Consider the following 26,583-nt stretch of genomic DNA (forward strand, 5'->3'; position numbering starts at 1 on the left):
ATTATATTATTAATGAAGTTTCAATTCGTTAATTACGTAATTCATCATTCTGTGGTTTGGCTGAAAACACGTTAAACAAGGAAAATTTGTATCTGATAATTCATCATATTAGACATAGATGTTTTGTTATGTAAAATGATGAAATTGATCAGGGTTCGTTATCTACGTATTTTACATTGAAATATGTTGATTGTTTGATTGTATGTTGTTTTACGTCCCGTTCGAGAATTTTTTCACTCATATAGAGACGTCACCATGTACCGGTGAAGGGCTTCCAATTTAGACCTTTACTAGGCACTCAGGACCATTGAGCAGTGAGGGTTCTTTATCGTACCAACGGCTACCGTGACACGGGGCCTCGGTTTTTAAGGTCTCATCCGAAAGACCCGTGACTTTCACTTCTAGTGCCAGGCACTTGGTGAAGAAACAGTCGCTAGCTATGTTTACGTATTAGGTTTGACGCGACACGGCGAACGAGAATCGAACGCCGGCCTCCCGATCACGAAGCAAGCCTCTTACAACTAGGCTACCGTGACCGGTTACAGCGTCTTGTGTATGCAAATGTTTTATTCGCGAATCGATCATAGAAAACTGTCACACGATCAATTAAAGTAAAATGAGTTGCTCGTGAGATGCTTAGATATCTCGCTCATAAGTATCATAGAGGGTTTATAGCTTATTCGCTAAAAAAAAATAATAAGCCCCATATGTTGTTCCTACTCAAGCACCAAAGGGTAATGAATTCAATAGATGTAATCCTAAAATAATGGGAATTTTGAATATTTATAAAATTGATGTGACCCTGTTGCAGCTGTGTGAAAAACAGTTTCCCATGTATATGCCTCATGCTTAATTTGATCCCTAATTTAAGTCCCACCCTGTTTACGGTATGGAGAATTTGAACATTGTTGACTTTGTTGGCCTGGTTATGGTTGCATAATTATACTTGTTAATATTTTGAGTGTTTTCTTGTTACTCTAAAACATTCCTATGGAAAATTTGAAAAACCTTCTTAATTAAGCCCAATCTCAGCACTAGGGGCCTTGATTTTAACAAATATATACTTGCACTCCAAAGGTATGCTAGCACTTTAATATGATTTTTTGAGACGCAGTATATTATTATATATAAATTATCACTGTCTTGTGTAATAAAAAAAAATAAACATATTTTTCAAAATATTCTATTTAAATAATTGATCCCCTTTACACCATGATTTGCAAAATTTTGAATCTACACTATATTGGACAGATGATCTTAAAGTTTCGTCTTTTCAATATCTTAAGACATCTGCCTATTTTCACTTTTTTTTATTCATATCCACCGATCCAATTCAAGTTTAACTTGCCACAAGATCTGTGTTTTTATCAGTTTGTTTAAATGAGGAGCCTCATTCGATTTAAAGAGGAAATAATTCAGAAATAAATAGATGTTATTTTTTAGAGCCACTTTGCCCAAAACAGAACAAAATAAAACTTATCCAAACACTTTCTTAATTAATATCAATTGACGTTTGTTCAAATCATGACATATAGGGGTAAGATTCGTAATGAAAGGTTAAACGTGGGAAGATTAAATATGAAGATAACCAACAGTTATTAAACTCAAGAGTCTATTGAAAACAAATTAGGAGTAGGGCAAACACGGACCTCCAAAAGCATACAAGGCGAGATCAGGCCCATGGAGGAGTAAGGAAGATTTACATATGTACAAACCATTCCCATCCCTGGGGTGTAGAGTAGAATGCAAAGGAGCATAGATTTTTTTTTTCTTGAAAAGAACTTCGTAGAAAAAAATATCAATACGGCCATGTTTAGCTATTTTAATATGCAAGCATTCACTGGTAGTGTAGATTTAAAAAAAAATATTTTTTCGAATTATAGTTCTGGGCAGTAGAGGGTCACATTTTGGAAAAATGGATAAGGAGGAAATTCTTAAAAACTACATGCCAGTTTTAAATATTTTAAATATTCCCAACAATCACAATAATTATAAAGAATTAATGTATTTAATAAAATGTATTGAAAAAAATATTATATTTCAATACATTTAATCTCGAAATCAGCAGGACCACCACAATAATGGAAACATGAACGAAATTTTTCATGTGAAAAGTATCTTTTACGCCAGTGTGAATAACGTATGTTTTACTTTTCTCCAGAGCAAATAATGCGCTCGTTGTGACAAGTCCACAGATGAGAAAGCTTATAAGGAGAATAACCAACACAGGTTTCCAAGATTTTGTCGATGTATTCGACTGATTTACATTGGTGTTGACGCTTAATTTTTCGATAGGTTTTGCTCCAATGGGCTGCAGAGAAAATGATAAGTACAATATAAATAGAATTATCGCACATTGTTGAATTAAAATAACTAAGTTTAGAAAACGAATTATAGCATATGTGGTTCCGTTTTTTAATTACTGAAAAAAATGTTTGAAAGGTTTTACCTCAAGATATCCTCCACCATCACTAAATTCCTTAACGAAAAAATAAATAAAAAGAAATCTTCTATAAATACATTTAATGATCGGGGTATGGAAATATAAATTTTTGAACAACATTTCTTCTATACTCTTCTTAATTGAAAATAAAAGGTCCATATAGCATATATGTGAAGAAGAATGTTCATAATTTACAAATGATAAATAGCTTCTATAAAATATTTTTACTTTTATTTATAAACTTTTTGCGTACAAAAATAAGAGAAGGCATCGTAGATGAGGTTTATCTTGATGTATACATTTCAAGTAGTTCGATTAGTTTGTTAATATTTCAAGAACAGTTGACCTAATTAAGGAATTGATTTTAAATTACGTTACAATAAATTAAATCTACTAATCAGAACTAACACCAACAGTATTGCGGGAGAACTCTCTTTGCCGGTCAATGGTAAAAATTAAATGACAGTCAATATTTTCAAGACGAGCTAATATCAATTATGTTGACTGTTTTTCTTTAAAGAAAATATAGAGAATCTTCTTTATTGAATATAACAATGTACATTATAGTTAACTACAGTGATAACTTTGATAATTTTATTTACTATAGAAATCACTGTGAAACTATACTGTTAACTTTGAAAACTTTTATTTCTATATCATCACTTTTTGTTCTGTATATCGTTGTGAATATGTTGATGACTCTTTACGTCTGTTTTGAAGTACTTAATGGAATTCGCAGACTTTGACTAATTAATGTGCCATTCAAATATAAAAAGTCATTGGATCTTTCTTTTACTAGATCCATCTTAATAATACAAACAAGAGGCCCATGGGCCACAACGCTCACCTGAGTAACTTTTACCCTGTTGCTCTTCACCAGATTCTCCTCTTGTAATACATATTGTGGCCCCACCCTACTTCCGGGGGTCATGATTTGAACAATTTACAATCTATACTACCCCAGGATGCTTCCATGTAAGTTTCAGCTTTTCAGGCCCAGTGGTTCTTGAGAAGAAGATTTTTAAAGATTTCTCCTATATATTTCAATGTAAAACTTTGACTCCCCATTGTGCCCCCATCCTACCCCAGGGGTTACGATTTGAACAATGTAGAATTTACACTACCCAAGGATGCTTCCATGTAAGTTTCAGCTTTTCTGGCCCAGTGGTTCTTGAGAAGATGATTTTTTAATGACCCCATCCTATTTTTGTTTTTTTCTTGAATATCTCGCCTTGTAAGGGGGTTTTTCCCTTCATTTTTACAATCTAAACTCTCCTTTACCCAAGGATGGTTTGTATTAACTTTGGTCAAAATTGGTCCAGTGGTTCTTGAGAAGAAATTCAAAATATGAAAAATTTACAGACGGACAGACAGACGGACGGACGACGGACAACAGGTGATCAGAAAAGCTCACTTGAGCTTTCAGCTCAGGAGAGCTAAACACCCACACAGATTGAGGTGATTTTTTTTCATAAGTATCTTTTCATAAGCAGACATTGAACATTTTTAGATTTCAAAAGTACTTACAATAGAAAATTTTAAATAAGAATAATTGGTTAAATAAGAGAATTCTGCAAAACTTGAAAATATTTAAGTTTTAGAATAAGATGAGAAGTTCATCAAAGAAAATGATTTACTTAAGGAATCACTGTCTAGTTAGTAGAGTATGCCAGGGCTTCGCCCGTTATGCAAATTATCCCTTGTTTCCAACTATCGTTGATGTCCCTGGCATACTCTACTAACTAGACAGTTATTCTTTATATTTCCATTTCATTGTGAAATAAAATTGTAAATTTAGATTTTAAAAATGTAGACTAAGAGATTTAAATTACACGAGGCCTCACATGTCAATTTCAATAGTCCCCGCCCACTGACGTCAAACACAAAGACAGGCGCACGAGAATTAGATGCATATTAGGCCTCCTTAGAGTCAGACACAAAGACAGCAGCACGAGAATTACATGCATATTAGGCCTTCTTAGCTCCTGACCTTTCGCTTGGCGAAATTTGCATTCCGTTAGAATGATCAAGAAATCAACTCTCCTAACTTTCAAAGAGATATCACAGAGAAAACAAACAGAAATGGAAATATTATTATTATAACTTTGAAACTTTTATATACTACATGTAATTACCACTTTAAAAAAAGATCACTAGTAATAACTTTGACAGTTTGATTTACTTTAGTGAATTATAGTAAATTATAGTTATCTATAGTTAACTTAAACTTACTAATGAAAGTATTTTTGGTTGGGTTCTTAATAGTTTTATTGATCACTAAGTTATATATTACAGGCAGTTATATAATATTTGCACTTTTTAACAGGAAAATAAAAAATTACAGCAAATATTTTTTTTAAGATTGAAAGAAAATTTTAGATACATGTAGATTGCCACCTTGTATGTATTAACTCTGCAATCAGATACGCGAAATGACTGAAATAATAAATAAAACACCAATAGGAACACTGCATGGTTTCGAATTTTTCGACAAATACTTATCCATATTTATTGAATTGTTTTGAACAGGTTTCTGCATCAACAAAATCAAAAATCATGTATGTTTAAAATTGTAAATAATTATAAACTTTATAAAATAATGTTAAAATATAATAGCTCAATAAATACATACATATAGTACATGTTAGAATAAAACTGTTGCTTAGAGTGTAGTTAAAATAAATAAGGCCAAAAAAAAAAATGATTGGTTCTCAAGCCCCGCCGCATTCAAGTTTACCCCGCCGCATATGTTTTTTTTTTCGGTAAAATTATTCAGAGTATTCCGGAAATCGTTATTTTATCATGACGGGTTTTAAAATTAGAACGCCCAGATCTCTATCATTAAAGCGTTTTTGAATACAAACGGTGAAGTTATATGACTCCGCTTAAAATAGACTTAGATTAGTAGTTTACCTTAGAGAGGACGTTTTGGCGCGGATTCGGACAGTCATGGCACTGTTATCGTGTCAGATTACTTGTGGCCCCATTGTTTTGATGCCTTGGAGCATAATAGGCAATTACAGTGCCAACATATCTGTTGGAAATTTATTTAATTCCATTCGAGACGGTCACATTGGGCCTGAATGGTGGACTTTTCCTTCCAAGTACACGAGTTATGCAGTCGAAGCATCGATTGGAAAATCAAAAACGGATTCGTTTGATAGAGTGATGCTGTCAGTTGGCATCAATGAAACTGTTGGTTTGTTTGGAAGGTATGTGAGATATAATCTAGTTGAAAATCATGATGCAGTTCAATGTGATGACGGGCAAAATTCAGATTCAAGTCAGCAGCGTAATCGAAGTGCTTTTGATGTTCTTATGATGGCCCACAGAAAAATGGTATTACCTGAACCCTATTCAGAAGATACTAAAATCACAAATAACAAGAGAGTGTTATTTAACAAGATTCTGTGTATGATCCAGAAAGCGGGATTGGGATTTACACATTCATCTCTGGAATCAGGTACAACATTAATACATACCCTCACTGACTGTTTATGGTATATAGATCCCTTCTTACACAGAATGGAAGAAAGAAGCTGTAATCTTCCTCTCTTATTTGAGCATCTTGCAGGTTTCAATAACCCAGATAGACACAAACACAAGAAAGAGGATATCAGACATCCTGTCTTGCGGTCTCATGTAGCTAAATTAGAGTTGGCTTTAGAGAGTACATTTCTTAATGGACCTCTGTGGTATCCTATCAAGAAAGCTTTGTGTGATTTGTCAGAAATGTGCAACAAATACTGTATCTATTTGAAAGATGCTGCAAAAAGAACCAGTGAAAATAGAGAACAGATGTTTCCTGTAAGAAATCCAGAAGACACACAGTCTTTAAAAATCTTGTATCCAAAGTATGTTGTCTGTCCAACTGTGATGTCGCGATACAAATCATTGACAGAACATTTATTAACTGCTGATTTCTATGTCCCACTATGCATTGATGAATACACTCCTGTGGATACACGCAAGCGCAGATATTATTTGGAAAATGTTCATCAAGGAATGCAACAGAAGTGTTATTTGTTTCGTATTTCAGCAGGAAATAACTTGGGGACACACAATTTCATATGGCGTGTTTCACCTAATGACACAGAAAATGATATTTTGGCAAAGAACAGTGAAGTAATTAAAAATATAACCAAAGAAATCCCTGTCTACCATACAAGAGCTATGAGGCGAAAGTTTGTTCAGAGTGCTGCACTTGTGTTTGATGTGAAATCCATGTATGCAAGAACTGCATACAAAATATTGACTGGTGACAGTAGTGCATCAACAACAGAAAATGAAAGAAAGATTGATGAAAGAGTTCAACAGGCATTTGATATGCATGATCCCAGTATCATTACAGACTTGCGTGAACACAATGAAGGTCGTCCATTAAAATATGAAGTTTTCTTTGAAAAGACGAAGGAATATCTAGAAAACGTTGTTGAAACCGCTGTTGATGATCGCCGCCATGACTCATTTACTCATCTTGCAGCAGCAATTTCAGTACCAGACTTACTTAGGCAAGTGAAAGATCAGTGTCCTCCTGATACACCAATACCTAGTGAACAATGGCTGCGTTTACAATTTGCTCCAAAAGTCCCATCCAGCATCAGTTCTTTACAGTATACTGGAAAATTATCTGTGAAATTTCAAGTACAGTCACGCCAGCTTCGGAAAGAACATCAGGACTGCCATTATGCCTCTGCTATTTTTCATTACCAGAAAGTTATGGCAGTAAAATTTAGAGACTATAGTACATTTGTATGCATGGATGATAAGCACCATTGTAAGGTAGGAGAACCTGGCCATTCAGTGGCTGCAGTTGAAAGAGGAAAGCGAGTGATTGTGTCAGAATAAAGTTTTTGCAGTATCAGACCATGATTTCACTAAGTTCAGTGTTGTGCCTAGTGTTTGCATGTTAATAGACATACCAGACTCCATCTATGGCTCTTTCTACAGGGGACAAGTATATGTAGGTGTAAAGGACTTGGCATTAGAACCATCTACTCCTCTCCGTCACATGACTGAGCTATCCAAGATTCTAACCCAAGAAAACCAGAATAAGCCAATCTTATTTTTGTACACTGATGGAGGACCAGATCACCGTCTCACTTACTTATCGGTGCAATTAGGGCTTGTATGCCTTTTTCTCCAAGGTGATTATGACATGCTAGTTGCAGCAAGAACACCCCCTATGTCCTCATGGAAGAATCCTCCGGAGAGGATTATGTCCATATTGAATTTGGCTTTGCAGTGTGTTGGTCTGATGAGAGAAGAGGCATCAGAAGAATGTGAAAAGAAATTGAGATCAGCTTCAGGATTAGGACAGATTAGAGAGATTGCTAAGGATCCATTGCTGAAGCAAGAGATTCTGGACAGTATTGAACCAGTGAAGGTATGAATTTTTAGATTACAGCTGTTTTAGTATGCATTTAGAAATATGTTGTGTCTTAATACAATTTGTTTTGAAATTTGATACATGTATTTTAATGCAATTTCCAATTTTACAGATCCTTCTCACTAAACTCTTTGAACGACTACATCTGAAAGAAAAGACCATTTAAAACCTTTCCTGCAGGGTCCAAAGAGGAGATTAATGGCATGTGGCAGACGCTAGAGAGATTTGGGGCCCAGATAGTGTGTGAAATGTCACAACAGAAACTTTCGTAGGAGTTAAAAGACAGGTAATTTTAAGACTGTGCCATCTATAGCATTTGATTCAAAACTGAAATATTTATGAAATTAAGAGTTAAACTTCATTCAGATTCAGTGAGAAAAATAAGTATTTGAAATGGTATTTCTGATGATAATAATTCCTTGTATTTGTTGTTACTTTTAAGACAGTGGAGTATGTTGGAACTACCATTACTTAAAGGCATGTTTTTGCATTTTCCGTAACCCATATATATGTACTAGCTTTTAGATATACTATCTAGATTTCCTAACTCTATCTGTCCAGCAATCTTAATATCTACTAATATGCTTGCATCCTAATAGCTCTTGGCATACTTATTTCAGGTGGTAAAAAGAAAATTAATGTCTTCTTCCAACTGTCTGCATGTTCGTCAACCTTTGCTTTGATCAAATCTCTTTCTCATTTTACACACAAATATGTTCACTATTCTTTGAGAATAAACCAATTTTGACTATATTTTGATGGTGATATTGCAACATACATATACATTATTTTGTTTTGCATACTAACTTCATGTTTAAATGTTTCAGGCCACAGTTACAAAAGTTTCTTGATCACTGTGTGACCAGTAGGGCCTACTTCTTTTGCATTAAGAAATGTGGAGATGCTACATGCACCTTATGTACCCCACCACGGTTACCCCCTGATGTGTTTGGTCAGCTTCATAGATTCCCTGATCCAGTTCCAGGTATCTTCAAATCACAGTCCAATCCATGCTATTCCTTTGAACTCATTTTCATTTTCCCTTAGTACAATAAATATGAGAAGTTTAAAGGCCTCATAAAAATCTTGTTTCTTTTTTAAGGTGAAGAAAATCATTACAAAGATTTTGATGATGTCTTTGGAATAGACACTACTGAAGAGCACAGACCATCTTTGCAGACAAAAATAACCTTAAATCATGGAATACCTTTCTCCCCTAGTGCCCAAACTACTAAAACTGTTCAGAAAGTTGTTTCCTGTATTGTATGTGACAAGCCACGCGTTATTTATGCTGCTAACAAGCTTTCTGCACAAGAACTTGCGCTGCTGAGCAGAATCATTGAATTATATCAATACTCATGTGGTTGTGAATTACAGGATCTCAGAGCTTCAGAATTTACCAAGGCCCCTCGCATAAATTCTCTGTTGGAAAAGGTTTTCGTGAGAAAGAACTTGTCTTGCTCGAGTCCAATTGAGATTCCCTATTTCAGTAGTGCTTGTTTTCCTGATGTTTGTTACAGCTGTGGAAGCAGCGACAATGTACACAAAGTGGATGGTGCATACCCTGTCTGTCTTAATCATACAGATAAAGCTCCCACTAAACGAAAACGTAACTTGTGGAAAGAAAAGAATACCAAAAAACAGAAAGACAAATGACAATTTTGAGTGTTAATTGAAATACGTGATGTAACGTAGTATTAATATGAAAATGATCTTTTTTTTGAAAATAAAAAAAAAAAAAAAAAACCTGCCTGCCTCATTTGATTTTCTAAAAGATGGCCTGAGAACCAATTTTTTTTTTTTTGCTTGGCCTAATGGATTATTCTTATAACAAACAAAAACATGAACATTTTTATATTGTACTGATATTTTGAATGATATTTTTATCGGAAGAAACAAGGTTACATATAAACATTTTCTTACATGGTCCACGTAGATGTAAAGATCTTCTTCTCTTCTGTTACGTTCACCAGTATCCCGAAGATTCATTCTTTTGTCCGTTGATCTGCTACAAAATATAACATTTCTTTCAACCATATACCCTTCTAAAGTGCATGGCTACTGCTGATCCCTTTTTTGTAAAATACATGATTGGCTTTATTTCTGAAATATATATCCTGTTTTTAGCAAATAACAAGCAAGAGTATAAAATGGCCTTGCCCATACCCCAATTAACTGATCAGGACTCAATGTCTAATTTCAAACATCAATATAAAGTTGGAAATTGGAGTTTTATTATGAAAAGTTTCCTCTGCGATTCCAGGTATTGAAAGTCAGGCTTTGTTAAATTGCAATGTTCTTGAATTTTGAATAAAATTGGTTTATTTGAGTACTTTCAGCATAGAATTAACATACGCCCAGCCCTCGGTTCAAAAAAATACAAAATGGATTACAATATGGATTACAATATAGATGTTTTGGTCTATGTAAAATACCAGTATTAAATTTGGCCATGTTTTAATTAATTTTCAGGTTTCCAGGATAATGATGCAATTCATGACGTGGTAATACATGGACTAGAGAGAATTGAGAGGAAATTACGTCATTTTTAATAGATATGGAGTCACCAAGGGTCCATGTAAAATTTAGGGTATTTTCAACTAAAACTGAGCAGTTTTGTTTTTTTCCTAAATTCACAGGGCCAAAATAGGCCCTATGAGACCTTGTTCTTAAATTTATTAATAGTACTGATTCCTTCGCCTAGCTATAATATTTTTGTGAATCAGCGATGATTATGTTATAATATATTGATAACACAATAAGAAACATGCAAAAAAAGTCCAAAAGAAAAAAAAATGCTAATAGGAAACTAAAAGTCTTACACATGAGTCTTATCTACCTTGGCAAAATGGCCGTTTACGAATTGTTAATATGTAATGAAAACCATATACGGTACCAATTTTGATGTACCAGGTGCGCATTTCGACAAATTATGTCTCCTCAGTAATGCTTCTACAGAAGCAGTGGAAATCCAAAATATTTAAATAAAAAAGACCTAAGAGCTGAAATAAGTGCCAAAATCTGGAGCCACATACGTCGAAGAATCAGAGATATGCACAAGAGAAATAATCCTTAATTTTGAAATAAATTTCTAAATTTTACTAGGGCAATTAAATGTATGTCCGTATCTTCAAGCTAGTACCGAAGTACTTAGCTGCTGGGCTGTAGAAACCCTCGGGGACTATCAGTCCACCAGCAGATATAGGCCTCGACCCAGAGGTCATAATATAAATCACATACGGTACAAATTTTAATGCTTCAGATGCGCATTTCAACAAATTGTCTCTTCAGTGATGCTCATGCTGAGGCGTTGGAAATCCAAAATATTGTAATAATCGATCTTGAATTAAGGCTTCAGGGTGATGTGTAGTTTTTCAAACATAACTAGTTTCTTATACAGTCATGAATATTTGAAAATCGTATTTATTCATGGAATTAATGGGCAAACGTTGTGCAAGGCGGTTGCTACCTATTTGCACTTCACTATGAGTTCAGAGTTTCAGTTCAGGTAGGGTTAAGTTGGTCATTTCAAAAGAAACACGATATTCAAGTGCTCATCAGATACATATTAACCAGCTGTTCTCATAGTGGAAGGATTTTATATCAAACTAGATGTAGTCGGATCTCACGATGGTTGAAATTTAAGATACCGATTTTCATTATGTTTTTCGTATTCTTATTTACTCAACACTTTTAACCTTCGTTTAGTTCTAAAATAAAAAAAAAACCCTCAAGTGAAAGAAATATACTTGTCCAGTAAAATTTGAGATATGAAATATGAGATTAAAAATTACTTTTATTCAACACCTGTTGGTAATAAAAAATAATTTAAAAAAAATACTAAATCGACTTTAATCGATACTAAATCGACTAAAAAATACTTTAAAATAGTATCTTTACGTCGCAAAATTTTCAAATCATTTATCTGAATAATCACAGAGTAAATTGTTTTACACAAAATATTTACCTTATAGATACATGATTTCCTGAGGCATATTCCGCCACTCACTGCAATCAGATCAAGGTAAATTGTGGTTGACCTGGTTAAAATAATGATGTTGACGAGACTGTGACCGTAGTAGATATCTGTTTTTTAAAATAATCTTTAGCAAGTCACAATATTGCATAGTGATTGAGGAGGGGAGGGTATGAAATTTGTTTAATTTCCTGATAAGCAGGATATTCATTAGGGATTGTCACGTATGTCCTATCTGCAGGAATTCATACATACTGTACATGTTGCACCAGAACACTTTAAGCACTGGAAGTGGGATACATGTATATTTTCATTCTTTTTACTTCATGCATAGAGGGATACTTGTATTGAGAGAACCTAACGCCATAGTCTTGTTTATCAACAGCAAAGACGTCACACTATAAGTAAAATGTACTAATATTCTTTTTCCTTCTTTTTTTCTTTATTATCTTTTTTTCCCTTGAGGTTACAAGTCTGACAAAAATGCATAAGCAAATAATAAATAATAAATAAATAAAGGTAAACGATCCAGAAACTTATTCAAAGATCCATGCTTGTACTAAGAATTTCTTTCCAATATCATTTTACAAGCTTTATTAAGTTTTAACCATAATAACTTTTTTCAGCCTTTATAACCAAACACTAAAAAATGCCTATTTACGTTGACAATTTCTGATTATGTCGTGCCTGCAGGAAAATTAATGGCCAAACGTACTGATCCCATAATATCAAATATATTCTCAAAACTGCCATTGCTTCTATCTCTTGTTATTATTTCTTGAGTTACGTAAAAACCTGTCTTTTACTATCTATAATACATAAATATGTATTTGGTTGTACATGAAATGCTGTCAAAATATTCAGCTACGTAACTATGCGCATGTAAGATACTTTGAGATGTTCATAACCAGTAAAACGGTATTTTTCCACCTGCCTACTGTAGTTATATGTTACAGAAGCTGCAGCGTTATTGTTGACAAACCAGTCGTATAGAATTCGTGAAACGTTCGTGATCGTTCATGTAACGTGAGGAATCGTTCGTGTATTGATCAGGCTCAATCGTTTGCGGTTTTAATCGTTCGTGATCGTGCGGTAAGAAACGTGCAAATTTCGTTTTGTAGGTTTTTATCGGAATGTAATTTGCTAAACAGGCAATTCGCTTGTCTGTTTTAAAGAAATGAAGCGCGATTAACATAATTGAACGAACTAATTATCGCTAATAAATAAGCAATATAGTAAGTCGTTCAATATATTAGATTTTCTTAAAATATTGTAACATTTTTAAATGATAAATGTATTTTAGATATTCAGCTATTTTTTTTCTGAACATTGATGCTCATTATATTTACTGCAAAGTTTGGTCAAGATTTGTTTTATCGATACATCAGAAATGTATATCTTAACAAAAAAATGAATAATTCTTAATGCTGAAATAAATATTAAGTCGGCAAATGTTACTGACATGATTGTCGAGGTTACTTTCATCAGTGTTTACCTCTGATACTTACTTTATTTTTATAATTTCTGCAAATAAATGAATTGTAAATTAATTACTGATTTTAGAGATTCACCAATGGAAATATTTTTATATGAAATTATTTTTTTAATCTTATTCCCCTAACTGCATATCATAAAGTCCAACGGAATCAAAACTCACGGCCATGCACCTATATTATTTCAATTCTCATAGAACATGTAGCAATCAATCAAAAATTACATCATAACGAAGTCGGAGAGTCTCATAAATAATTATTTGTAATCTAAAATAACTATTAAGTCTTAATTGGTTTCAAAAATATCCATTACTAAGTAATTTTTCAGTGTTCTAAAGTCGATAAATTGCATCAATTATGATATTATTTGTAACTATTAAGCCTTATTTCGTTCTGAAAATATTCACTCCTAAATATTTTTACTTATTTTGGGTAAAGAATTGTGCCTTAGCAATCGTGTAAGATCGTGTAACGTGTAGAATCGTATATATATATATATATATATATATATATATATATATATATATATATATATATATATATATATATATATATATATATATATATATATATATATATATATATATATATTATATCAATATAAAATCTATTTTAATTCTCTAAAACTGCAGACATAAGAATATATTAAGTGATTCCAAAATATCAAGCAAAACAATCAAGTCTTTAGTAGAAAATTATCAGGTCATTTCAAAGTCACTTTTTCGTGAAATGCTGCAAATATTCTTCTCATAAACATTGAAATCTATTTTAATTATCTTAAACTATGCTATCAGAATAAATCAGGTCATTCCAAAATATCAGGTCATGTTAAAAATCAGGTCTTTAGTAGAAAAATTATCAGGTCACTTCAAAGTCGGTTTTTTTTTTTGGGTTGTTTGTTTTGTTTTGTTTTTTTTTTGTTTTGTTTTGTTTTTTTTTTTTTTGCACATGTTGTTACAAATATTTATCTCATAAACATTGAAATCTATTTTAATTGTCAAAAATTATGTTCTAAGAATATATCAGGTCATTTAAAACCACCAGGTCTTTTGAAAATATCAGAGGTCTTAAGTAAAAATATCAGGTCATTCAAAATTATTAGGTCATTAAATTTTGTGAATTTACCTTGATATAAAGCAAACATTCTCAGAATTGTCCCCTAAAATTGTATTTTAGAATAGAATCAGCTTTCCTCATAAATACTTTTCCCCAAAAATATGAAATATAATGTTTAAATTGATAATTTTATATGAGTTTTTTCATCAGGTCAATATCAGGTCTTTCGTAGGTTCCTTCGTGTAACAGGTTTAATCGTGCGTTAATCGTGCGGAATCGTTCGTGTAACGTGATCGTTCGTGTAATTAAGTTGTCAACAATAACATTACTGCCACTGTAAAAATTGTTATGGAATTTTACGTAATTAAGTATCACTATTAGACGCTTTGTAATGTCTTTTCATTTACACAAATACATACATGTATATTGATTGTACTTTTTATTCAGCGTGAAAAGTAATAAAATAAAGTGTTAATTTTGAAGCCATAAGACAGGAAATTTGACGACAATGAATTGAAAAGTACTAGTTGGTATTGATACTTGAATAAAAAAAAAGCGGTGATGATCGAGGAACAAGACGACCAGCCCGGAATAAGATGCAGATTGCAAATTGACACCAAGACTGGTTGAGTTCCTTATAGACTTCATATTGGTGTGGGTCTATTGGTCAAGGGCGATATTGGCAGTAGCATATATACGATGGCCGACAGCGGCCGCCACTTTTGATTCTGAATATTGTCATTTTGTACAGCTTTTTTAGTCAATTTTCGTTGACAAATTACAACTAAACTGGTAATGCTGTATGTCCATATACAGTTTTTACACTGACAATTTACACTGGAGAAAATTATTAAAATTCTTTCTTGTGATATGAAATGAAGATACATAAAACAGGTTACTTGAAGGTGATAAGCTTAAGGTTCTAGCAGAACAGCAAGGTCGGGGTGATTACAGATTAGTATTGTCTTCTAGATATGCTTTCTCGACAGATTGTAGTAATTAATTCATTAAATTCCATGTTGGTGTACCTGCTGGTCACATCATAGGTAACCAGGATGAAATTTTCCAGGTCTGTCAGAAATTTGATTTTTCATAATTGGACGTGTCTTTGATGTATGAATTTTGTTTTTTAAACAATGCGCACGAGGAAATGATCACATTAGTTACATGTACCTATATTTTCATTCCCGTGCCACATGAAAAATAATTGGCCAACCAGGTGGAAGTCTTGAGATGTTGCGTTGGCCTTTAACAGTGTTTCAAGCCTTAAGTTATTAATTTTATGTATTTAGAGAGCAAATACAGACTCCCACATTTAAGGTTGTCATTTAATTTTTGTTTAAAAACGGGTATATTTCCGTATCTAAAGTTTTGTTTTTGATACATTCCATAAACTTTTGATTGGATGCTCACATGTAGAGCTACTAAATCCTGTTTTTCTACCTCTGCATAATAGGTAGAAACGAGTTGTCTAATACAATCTGAGGATCGAGATATATCCATTATATTCATGTATATCCATTACAACAAACGTATTACTTTTATTCGCCTTTTTAATTACAATCCCAAGAATATCTTTTTTAATGATACAACAAGGTAACAGAATGACGATTAACGTCTAATCTAGGATTAACTTGGTTACGATATCTCAGACTAATTGAGGGTGAAAATCATTAAAATGCTCCTTATCTCTTTCAAGCCACCTGTTTAATGTATCTTAATTTCATATCTCACGAAAGAATTTTAATGCTTTTCGCTGGTGTAAATTGTCAGTGTAAAAAGTGTACATGTACATATAGCATTACGAAAATTGACAAAAACACTGTACAAAATGACAATATTCTTAATCAGAAAGTGGCGGCCGCTGTCGGTCATCGTACTAATATGCTTAGCATTATCCAGGACGATCTCAGTGTTGATAAACTTAAGTACCGTACTACGACTTTTGAACATGTATTGAATATCAAACTTATGGCATTCGGAACTGTTCTAAATAGAAATATTTTCAAGAAATAAACTGGATATATATATTTTTTTTTTTGCGCCGGAAACTGCATACAAACAGTTTTCTATGAGATTTTGTACAGTATCGATTCCTCTCTATCAATTTTTTCCCGTTATTATTGGTTACATTACATATTAATAATTATAATCATCAAGATATAATGTAAAAAAAAAAAAAAGTCAAAGTCAGCTGTTCATGAGTATTACTTTTACCGTTACAAACTTTTTTGATAACAGTAAAAAAAAAATAGAAACGAAATATTATTGATTTTTCAATGTTAAAGAGGCTGGTTGATATTTTTGAAGGGGTGGGGATGGGATAAAAATCAGCTGAAGGAGTGAACTCTTTTTGATTTGTAAGTCTGATAGAGACCTTATGCACGTTTACTTTTCAGTATATTAACCAAAAAATTTTTTTAAACATTTTTCTTTAATTCAACGATGGAACAAACGCTACATCCATATTCAAACTGACTGTCTAGATTCTAGTTCTTAGTACTATTATCTGAGTTTTTAAAGAGTGGATAAAATAAGAACTTATTAAGAAATTTAATCAAAGAATTTTAATTTTAATAATCAAGAAATTTAATTAAAAAACATAGTAATGCTTTCAAAACATTATTTAGATATTTTCATACTTTTTGCACTTTACACTTTATATTTTTGAAAAGTTTGAATATTATTTTTATCTGAAAAGGTTTTGTTATTTCATACTGCACTTTACAAGAATGCATCGGAAAAAAAATATCGTCACACTAACGCTTTACTTCAATTTATGGATGACTGATGCACAAGTGTTTTTGCAAATAGTTTGTATGTATATCTTCCGTGTCTTCACTTTGGGTTTAATAACTGGTTTCAGATATCAGAGATATCAAATATTGTTTTAATTATATTGGTTACACGTATATATGTGTATAGACATGAAAAAATAATTCAAATACAAAACTTTTAATCTGGAGTACATGTAAGTACAGTTACATTTTTATTATCTCACATACAATGTAAGCTGAAAGTTCAAGTGAGCTTTTCTGATCACATTTTGTCCGGCGTACATCTGTCCGTCTACCTGTCTGAGCCCTCTGTAAAATTTCCACATTTTTGACTTCTCAAGAAACACCATAAAGCATCCCTGGGTAAAGAGCACAATAGGATATGAAAGGTTTACAAGGGAATTAATCCATAGGAAACATATTTAAAAAAAAAATCTTCTAGTTAAGCAAAGCAATGATTATTTATTTTGATATGGAAGCATCCTTATGTAGAATAGATTTTAAAAAAATGTTGTAATCATGTCCCCTCTGGGATAAGGTGGGGCCACAGTAAGAATTCAAAACATATGAATATATAGGGAAAAACTTCAAAAATATATTTTTTTTCAAGAACATACTGAAACATCCTCGGGTACTGTAGACTCAACTTTGTTCAAATCATGGACCCTTGGTTAATGCGGGACTTCAATAGAAGCAGTTTATATAGAAACATATAGGAAAAAAACCTTAAAAGGCTTCCTCTATTGAACCACAAAATCAGTATTAGTAATGTATTTACGCAAGCATCTTCAGGTAATATACATTCAAATTCTGTTTAGATCAGGGTCCTCGGAATTGGGTTGGCAAGACCACTCTAAATCTATTTAAAAGCAAAACATACCTAAATTATGTGGAATGGCCGTTTTGAATTATGAGCCCTGGGAACAGGGTTTGGTGGAAATAAAAGATAAATAATTTTACAAAATACATGTGTACATTAAAAAAAATCTCCAGAACAGCAAGGATAAGTTGATCGTATTGATATTGAAGCATCCCAGTGTTGTATGGATTCAACTTTAATTAAATCATCGTTCCGTTCAGGAAGATTTCGGTCGCTTATGTGGAATCAAAATTTTATGAAATTAAAAATGTCAATTTAAAACAAAATCTACTGATGAAGAACAGCAGGACCAAATTGACTCAGGAGAGAGTTGTGGTCTGAATAGAAATCATTATCGATAATTTCTAATGAACATACTTTTTTCAAAAAACATAACAAAGTTCATATTAAAGTTTCTTGACTTTCTCTGCAATTAAGCTTTGCGGAGGAAAATATAAGCTTTATTTCTAAAACTTTCTTTTTTTGAAAAGGTAATTTAAACATCAAAGATGAAGATTGTTTTCCTCGGTACTTTACTATGCCTTGCAAGCATTGCCACCTCCACGCTTACTTCAAAAGGATTTCTAAACAATGTCATGAACTGCAAAGCAACTTGTCGTGAAATGGGTTGGGAACCATGTTGTAAGAAGAAAACTGTGAAAGGTAAAAAAAAGATCCTTCATTGAGGCCCCACTCAACTCCAGCGGACATGATTTGAACAAAATTGAATCTTCTCTACCTGAAGATACATGCTAATGAAAATGACTTATAATGTCTCTGTTCTTGAAAAGACAATTTTAAAGGATATTTTTCCTACAAATTGCAATGCGAAATTTTTTTTATTTCCTATTGTGGTTGAAACCCACCCCATGGTCTTGGTTTAGACAAGCTAAATTTCAACTCTGTTTGAGGAAGCTTTCACATAAATTTCTTTGAATTTTTTCTTGCCCAATGGCTCTTAAGAAGATGATCTTTAAAAGATGCCACCTTCTTAACTAAGTTAAAATATAATATTTATATGATTTTAACTAATTCATTATCATCTCTTCTTGAAAGAGGGAATGACTCTTATTTATAACAAAGTTGAATCCCTTTTATTCATTAATGCTTTGTTGGAAGTTGGTTCAAATTTGCTATATGGGCCTATAGAAGTGTAAAATGACGATACACAATAAACGACACTGGACACCCTTTGATCAGAAAAAAAGCTCGTACGAGCCGTTTGCTCAGGTGAATTCAAAATGAAGCCATCGACAAAGATTCAAGGAACTCCATTATAAAGATCAGAAAAGAAGACTTAAGTCTTTCCCCTTATAATTGATAAAAAACAACTCAGCCAAATGCTAATACGTAGGATGTTTTGTCAATCATTTCTGGTTTATTCCATAGACAGAAGTCTCATTGGAAAATGATGATTTGATAGTATAGTACTTTGAAAATTGAATGAAGCGATTTCAAGAAAAAAGATAAATAAATAAATAAAATCAGACACTACATAAGAATGCTTCTATATCAATGACTAATCATGACTTTATTGTATGTCGGAGTAGTTTAAGTAGGAAATATAATTGATATAGCGTCTAAGGTTAGCATTTTATTTCATTTTCATTTCATTGAAATGTAGAAAGAGATTTCCTCATTCAAATTAAATTGAAAAGTGATTGAAAGTAATTGAATCATCAATTAATAAATATTTGTCATTTAGAATTGGTTGATGCAATAACTGTTTTAGTTCTTTTTTTCGTATATTTGCAGATAAAAAGCATACGACAGCTTTCCATGCTGTACTGTCAAAGAGCATTAACAGTCTTGCTCACAATACCATAGTACAATACAAAATAGTGACAGCAAATATCGGGGGATGTTATGACCCAGACAATGGTGTGTTCACTGCTAAAGAGGCCGGTGTCTATTCCTTTAGTTGGTGTTTTTTGACGAAGAAGGGTGGAACTGTCTATTTAGGTGGAGATGTCGATGGCAAGATTTATTCTTATGCAATAATTGAACATCAGGCCAGCACCTGGATGAGTACATGTGGGCATATGATAGTTACATTGAAGACTGGAAGCAAGGTTTCGACGAGAAATAACGGGAAAAATGTCTATCTACATGTCGGTTATACATATTTTACAGGGCATAAACTGTAAATGAATATCCTCAGCTATTCATGAATATCTCTGACACTGAAATAAATTTTTGACTTCGTAAAGATGTTTCAATTTTGTTTAAATTCTTTAAAACCATCTGGAAAAATAAGACTGTTCAACAGTTATTTGAATTAAATAAATTTAATATAGATTTCAATTATAGCGAGAAATCAACAGGCAAGGAATGAATATAAATATATCGAATAAATCGCACAAATATATAGTCACTTCACGCAACATTAAGAATTTTTTAAAGTTATTTTGCAAGCTTTAATCATTACCCGGGTTTAAATACCATATTCCCAACTGGGTTTCAAAAATGAAAAGTTCAGACTCAATGAAAAGCCTTTAAAAGTTAAAAGCATTTCACACAAATTAATTTTCTGCCCACTTTTGAACACTATAATACGGAAGCCTATTTAGGAACTATCAATAAATATTTTTGAATTTGATATAACGAATTGTCGAATTTGTTATAACGAATTTAATTCGTTATAACAATTTCTTTGAATTCTTTATAACGAATTCAATCTGTTATAACAAATTTGTTGAATTCGTCATGATGAATTCAAAAATTTGTTATAACGAATTAAATTCGTTTATCGAGTCAAAATTTGTTATAACAAATTAAATTCTTTTTAACAAATTCTAAAATTTGTTTTAATGAATTGAATTTGTTTTATCAAATTCAACAATCGGGTTCTATAGAAAATTATATTTGAATTCGATATAACGATTTGTCGAATTCGTTTTAACGAATTTAATATGTTATAACAAATTAAAAAATTCGTTATAACGAAATTAATTCGTTATAACAAGTTTTGAAATTCGTTATAACAAGTTTTAGAATTCGTTATAACAAATTAAATTCGTCAAATTTGACAATTCGTTTTATCGAATTCAAAAATATTTTAGATAGGTCCTGAATGGGATTCCATCCATACTATACCCTTATATTATAGTTTTATACAATTACTTTTTTCAATTACCCCATCCCTGTTCCATACCATACCCTTATATTATAGTTCATTTATTTATAAACACAATGAATTAATTAATGGATGATGAAATTAGAGGAAAGCTTCTCCATGCATTGACTCATGATATATTTTTATTTAGGATTCAAATTACTCTGTTTTTGTCTATAGAAAGAAAATAAAACATTTTCATGACTTAGATAAAAGGTACATTTAAAGATAGGTATCTCGAATATCAATAACTCTAATATCATGGAATAGTCGAAGTGATTTGGATGTTCCAACCACTTATTTCTTTAATATTTTACCCTCATTTTCTCGAATCCGTAGATAGCTGGAAGTTTTTTCTTTGTGTCATCGATTTCGAGATAACGAGGTTTAAATGTATTTAATGACCTTATGATACTACTCTTTATAAGGTATTCACTTCATTCTTTTCTTAATTTTTCCGAGTTCGTAGAAAGGGGACTGATTACCTGTGAGTTTCTCCGATGCACCTGTGAACTGTCTATAATCCTTATGTAAAACTAAATTCAAATCATTACTTTCCTCAAATATTTAGTAGTTTCAATCAATTTAAAGATAGAATGAGACAGTTGGGAAGACAAATCAAGTAGCTGTTGTCACTAGCATACTAGTTTTCTCATTATGGAAGGATTTTACCTTCACGTGTTTACGTTATTTTCGAAAACCTACCCCTACCAATATATCAACTGAAATACTCTTCATTTATGAATAAATCAATTTGTCTTAAAAGTATACATATTGCGAGTTTTATAAATGTAACCTTTATGATACAAGGGTTGAAACAAAAGTAATGTCACTGCTGCTATTAATATATATATATATATATATATATATATATATATATATATATATATATATATATATATATATATATATATATATATATATATATATATATATATATATATATATTAAAATTTCATTCACCTTCGTCCACTCATCTGTCACAGTAGACTATAGTCCGAAATATCTGACGTTTTCCAGGCATTTTGTTCACGATTTTGATATTTTACATGCAAGGAAAACCGGCGCCATCATGAAAAGTGGAGAATCGCGAACCGGAGGCGGCATTCTCGGGTCGGTTTTCGATACATGCGAACCGAATCAAATGACTAACTCACTTCTTATAAATATCAACAGTACAATATTCCGAGTACTTTCCAATATCGTTTTTCTTCTTCCTTTGTAATATAAAGTGTCTGGTGAAAATATTTTATCAAAATATAGAGGTTTGCTCTGATTTAAGGCATTTTGATTCCGTACATTGATTGGAAATAAACAAGTTTGCCTCTGATGAATAACCTCTCAGTACGTGAAGATCAAACCCCCTTGTAGCCCCAAATATTGGAAAATGGTCTGAATATTAACTGCAAATATCAAGGGCGTAGATAATTACTTGCACAATAAACTATATATATGTATTTTTAGAACGATTATTGTTCGAAAGTCCGTCAGTAGTATATTTTTGAAAATACTTTGGCAAAAATAATCAACTACACACATTCACAATTTCTGATAATTCAAAGGCAAACTTTAAGAATATCAAATAGCTTCCCATATTGCCTGTACAGTTGAACCTCGTTAATCAGGAAGCTAGTGTTAACAGCAACTTGTACAGATTAATGAATCCGGATTACTGAACTAGACCAATATATCAATTGGTAGATATTAATGTTAAGTCTGTTCATCAACAAATTTCGTCTAGCGGGTTAAAAATACGGATAATTGTCGTCCAGGTTATCAAGGCTTAACAATATATTGTCAACAAAATTATCGAAAGATGAATGACCCTTCTTTCTCAATTTTTGAAATTTTGTGAAATCGTGCCCATAATTTTCGCATAGATATGAATGTGTAGCATATCTGTTTACGGCCTTCTACTCCTGAATAAATTCAAGATTTATTGAGTGATTGTATCTTGTTTTATGTTCTGTTTGAGAATGTTTCAGAGACGTCACCATATACCCCTGAAGAGCTTCAAATTTAGATCTTGACTAGGCAATCAGGGCAATTGAGCAGTGACTGTTCTTTATCGCGCCAACGCCTATTAATACGGGGCTTTGGGTTTTTAAGGTCTCATCCAAAAGACCTGAAACTTTCACTTCATGGTGTCCAGCGCTTGTCGAATGAACAATTGCTGTCTATTTTGTATCGACTAAGGTCATTATTTGCCGGGGGTTGGAACCCACAACCTTCCGATCATGGAGCAAGCGCTTAAGCGACTGAGCTAACGTAACTGCATGAATGTAAGAGTTTAACGTTGCGTTGCATTTCGTAATATAAGAATAAAATCGCATAAAGGCTTATTTCAGAAAGCAGTTTTATTGAAATACAAGTATACGTGTACAATTCGTTTTTATCTTTGTTCAGCTTTCGTCAATCTACCTGAGAATATAACAAAATGTTTGAAGGAAAGCAAAATGTTTACAGCGCGTTCAAGAAATAAAAAAAGATTTTTCATCTTAATCCCTTTCACAGACAAGGAAGCAACAAATGTGCACGTACGATCCATCCAAAATCCATTCTGGCACAAAGCTGCGCAATCTTGATTTCCATTAGCATCATTAGGTTCATCTGTAAACCAATTCCAATATGTCGTCCGTCTTTGTTGGGTCCAGGTAAATAAACCCTCTTGATCTATGTCAATTGTCCCTATCCAGGTATTACAACATCTCCACAATATCGAACAGGTAGCTGAAGGAAAACAAATCCTACTTTCAGTATCTCAGAGTTTTTTTTTTTTTTTTTTTTTTTTTTTTTTTTTTAATCTAATAGTGGAAACTCTTTACCAGGTTAAAATGTGCATTAATTTCAAAGAATCAACGTATTATAAAATATTTATGCAGCTTAACTAGATTAACTGTATTCTTTCTTGTACTCATATCTTAACTATCTTTAGTCATTCACCAGTATCCCACGGCACAAAAACATCCATGATCCAATGATTCTCCTCGTCATTGTCTATTGTAACCATGTAAGCACCGAGTCTCTTACAATTTAGCTGAAAAAATGTATCTTTAACATTTTTATAATGTTTTCTATATTCCGATAGCAGTGTAATTGATAAAAGCTACATTTTTATTTGATATTTGTCCTTTTTTTCTCTTTTCTTGTAACACATTTTTCACTTGTCTTTAATTCTTCGTGTTTGATATTTCAAAATCCCGATCTATTTGCTATGAAAAAGAACAAGTATATAAGCCCTTTATATATAAAGAGAGTTGTACTGCAAATTAAAATAGAAGAAAAAACTGCGCATACGTTTATAATACAGAAAAAAATCTGTATCTACTCTATAGTTTGCTATGAAATTTAATGAAAACTCGTTGAAAAAAATGAAATGAAAACTCGCGAGACAGCATTTCTTTTTATATTTTCACTCCTGCTTCACACTCGTGAAAATACAAAAAAAAAAAAAAAAAAAAAAGATCCTGACCAACTCGTGAAATAAATTCCATATCTAACTACAAAGCATTGAATATCATCGATATACAATTGTAAACTGTACAATATGATTTAGTGTCCTGTACATTTAGCACTCTTGTAATTTTTTAAAGATGACTATGGTTCCAAGACTTAATATTAAACGAAGAAATATACTACCAGACTGTATAAACCACTTCCTATTTCTTTTTAAATTTCGGTTTTACCCATTGACATTTGACCTTTACCTTGGTAAGGACACTATAACACTATTTACATTAAGATTCAACTATGATATTATTTCATTAAAAACAAGGTAATTGATTTAATTTTTTATATATGTAATTTTTAATTCGGTAACAATCAAAAACCTTCCGGTTTCATGCACCTTTTTTCTGAAATTTGGTATAAATTTAAGGTTCAAACAGTTGGGTTTGATTATTTATAGATAAGTTTATGTTGATAGTAATTATATAATGCTCTGGACCCATTCATTTTCATGGGGGTTAGATGATTTGGTTTTGGAATAACCATTATGTCGTTGGTATGGAAAAAAGTGTTTGGATGAAACTATTTTGTCCATTTTATATCATAGTAAAAATTTAAAGTTTGTGATTTAATTTATTTCATGGTCTTGCTCCACATCGAAATAGAAAGAATACAAAGAATGATGGAACCATTGTATATTCTTTGATATTTGTTAACGTAAAGATTCATTCCTGTAGTCCATGAAATATAAAATAATTGAGATTTAGAAAACAAATACTATTTAAAAGTATTATCTTCTCAAAACCTCTTCTTTGTTTTCACAAGATGATTCTTGAACTCGTTCTTCAGAATCTATTTCACAAGGATAGTTTTCAAGAAGACTTGTAAATGAAGTATGAAAAAACCTCTGTTTCCTTAATCTTTAAGTCCTCGGTTGTTTTTAATCCCTGTTATCAGAGGCCCACATAAATCATATGAAAGGATATAATATGTCGAAAATATCTATTCTGTTAAGTAAATGAGATTATAACAACATGTTCCTAAGGTAAACCTTACCTCTGAAGTCATCCAATATTAATTCATGGCAGTTGGGCTCGCAATGTAACAATGTCCGTTGTACAGTATCCACCCTGAGTCACAACCTTTGAAATAATTTACTTGAATATACAAATGTTTACAAGAAATTCTTGATTAAATCGTTTTAAAATAGTCATTTCAATATTTTTTATTCATTATACATGAAAGCTACATGTACAAGCAGCTAGGTTTAAAAGAATTAAGATGCCTTTAAGGAACAAAGAAGAATTCTTTTTATATGTCTATAAGTAGTCTAGAGATCCAATATTAATAAATGAATGACATTGATATTAATATTAATGTGTTTTAGTCAAGCTTAGGACTACATTATTATGAATGAGTCGGAATGATCATAAACAAACCATTGCTGTGCACAAAAAGTTCCCTTCCTTTTTCTACCCGACTCCTGTCAACTGATTGTTCATTAAGGCGAGACTTCACAGTTTTACAGTGATCTGTTACATTATTGTACAGCATTCCTGCACAGTTTTTGTTGTGTAATAAACAGTGAAGGCCACACTGAACTCGACTAACCCGACTAGCCCCCTGTAGCGTTTGAGAAACGTACACAGCATCGCTTTTTGGTTAGAAGTTTCTACACACAGAATCTGGTTTCAGCAAATTGTGATGAATTGCCAATAATGTGCAGTGTTGAACAAGGTGTGTATATCAGTATATGTACAGATCCATATAAATGGTTTTTGAAAATTTAATATTTTCTAGAAACATAGGTATTATATTACGTTGACAAATGTGTTATCTGTAAAAGAAAATTATATAATGTAAGCATATTATAGATTTAAAAAAAAAAATAGAAATTAAGAGCACGATATAAAAAAGGAAAACACTTCTTTGCTTTTTTGTAGGCAACGTTATTTTACTACTGAAGCACTACACACTTTAGTGAATTTCATTTACTATGATACTATCTGTTCATTATCTTTTCAGAAA

The 26,583-nt window shown here is 32.1% G+C and overlaps 1 protein-coding gene across 1 annotated transcript; it reads right to left on the reverse strand.

Annotated features, from left to right (window-relative positions):
- Positions 1–1,979: 1,979 nt before the first annotated feature.
- LOC133194623 (uncharacterized) lies at positions 1,980–9,836 on the reverse strand. The gene is made up of 3 exons (XM_061330547.1): positions 9,756–9,836; positions 2,450–2,479; positions 1,980–2,311 (listed from the first exon to the last, which is right to left on the reverse strand). The coding sequence occupies exons 1-3, from the start codon at positions 9,819–9,821 to the stop codon at positions 2,009–2,011; spliced, it is 399 nt and encodes a 132-aa protein (XP_061186531.1). The 5' UTR covers positions 9,822–9,836; the 3' UTR covers positions 1,980–2,008.
- Positions 9,837–26,583: the final 16,747 nt, after the last annotated feature.

Source organism: Saccostrea echinata, unplaced genomic scaffold (assembly GCF_033153115.1).
Source record: "Saccostrea echinata isolate AGI-Se365-2 ecotype Australia unplaced genomic scaffold, CSIRO_AGI_Sech_v1 ptg000029l, whole genome shotgun sequence".
Classification (NCBI taxonomy): Eukaryota; Metazoa; Mollusca; class Bivalvia; order Ostreida; family Ostreidae; genus Saccostrea; species Saccostrea echinata.

Bases quoted from the DNA above. Each gene is read 5' to 3' on its own strand.
- LOC133194623 (XM_061330547.1), bottom strand. From the start codon at position 9,821: ATGAATCTTCGGGATACTGGTGAACGTAACAGAAGAGAAGAAGATCTT. The intron at 2,480-9,755 runs GTAAGAAAATGT...TTTTTCGTTAAG, and splicing joins TTTACATCTACGTGGACCAT to GAATTTAGTGATGGTGGAGG. The intron at 2,312-2,449 runs GTAAAACCTTTC...TTTTCTCTGCAG, and splicing joins ATGGTGGAGGATATCTTGAG to CCCATTGGAGCAAAACCTAT.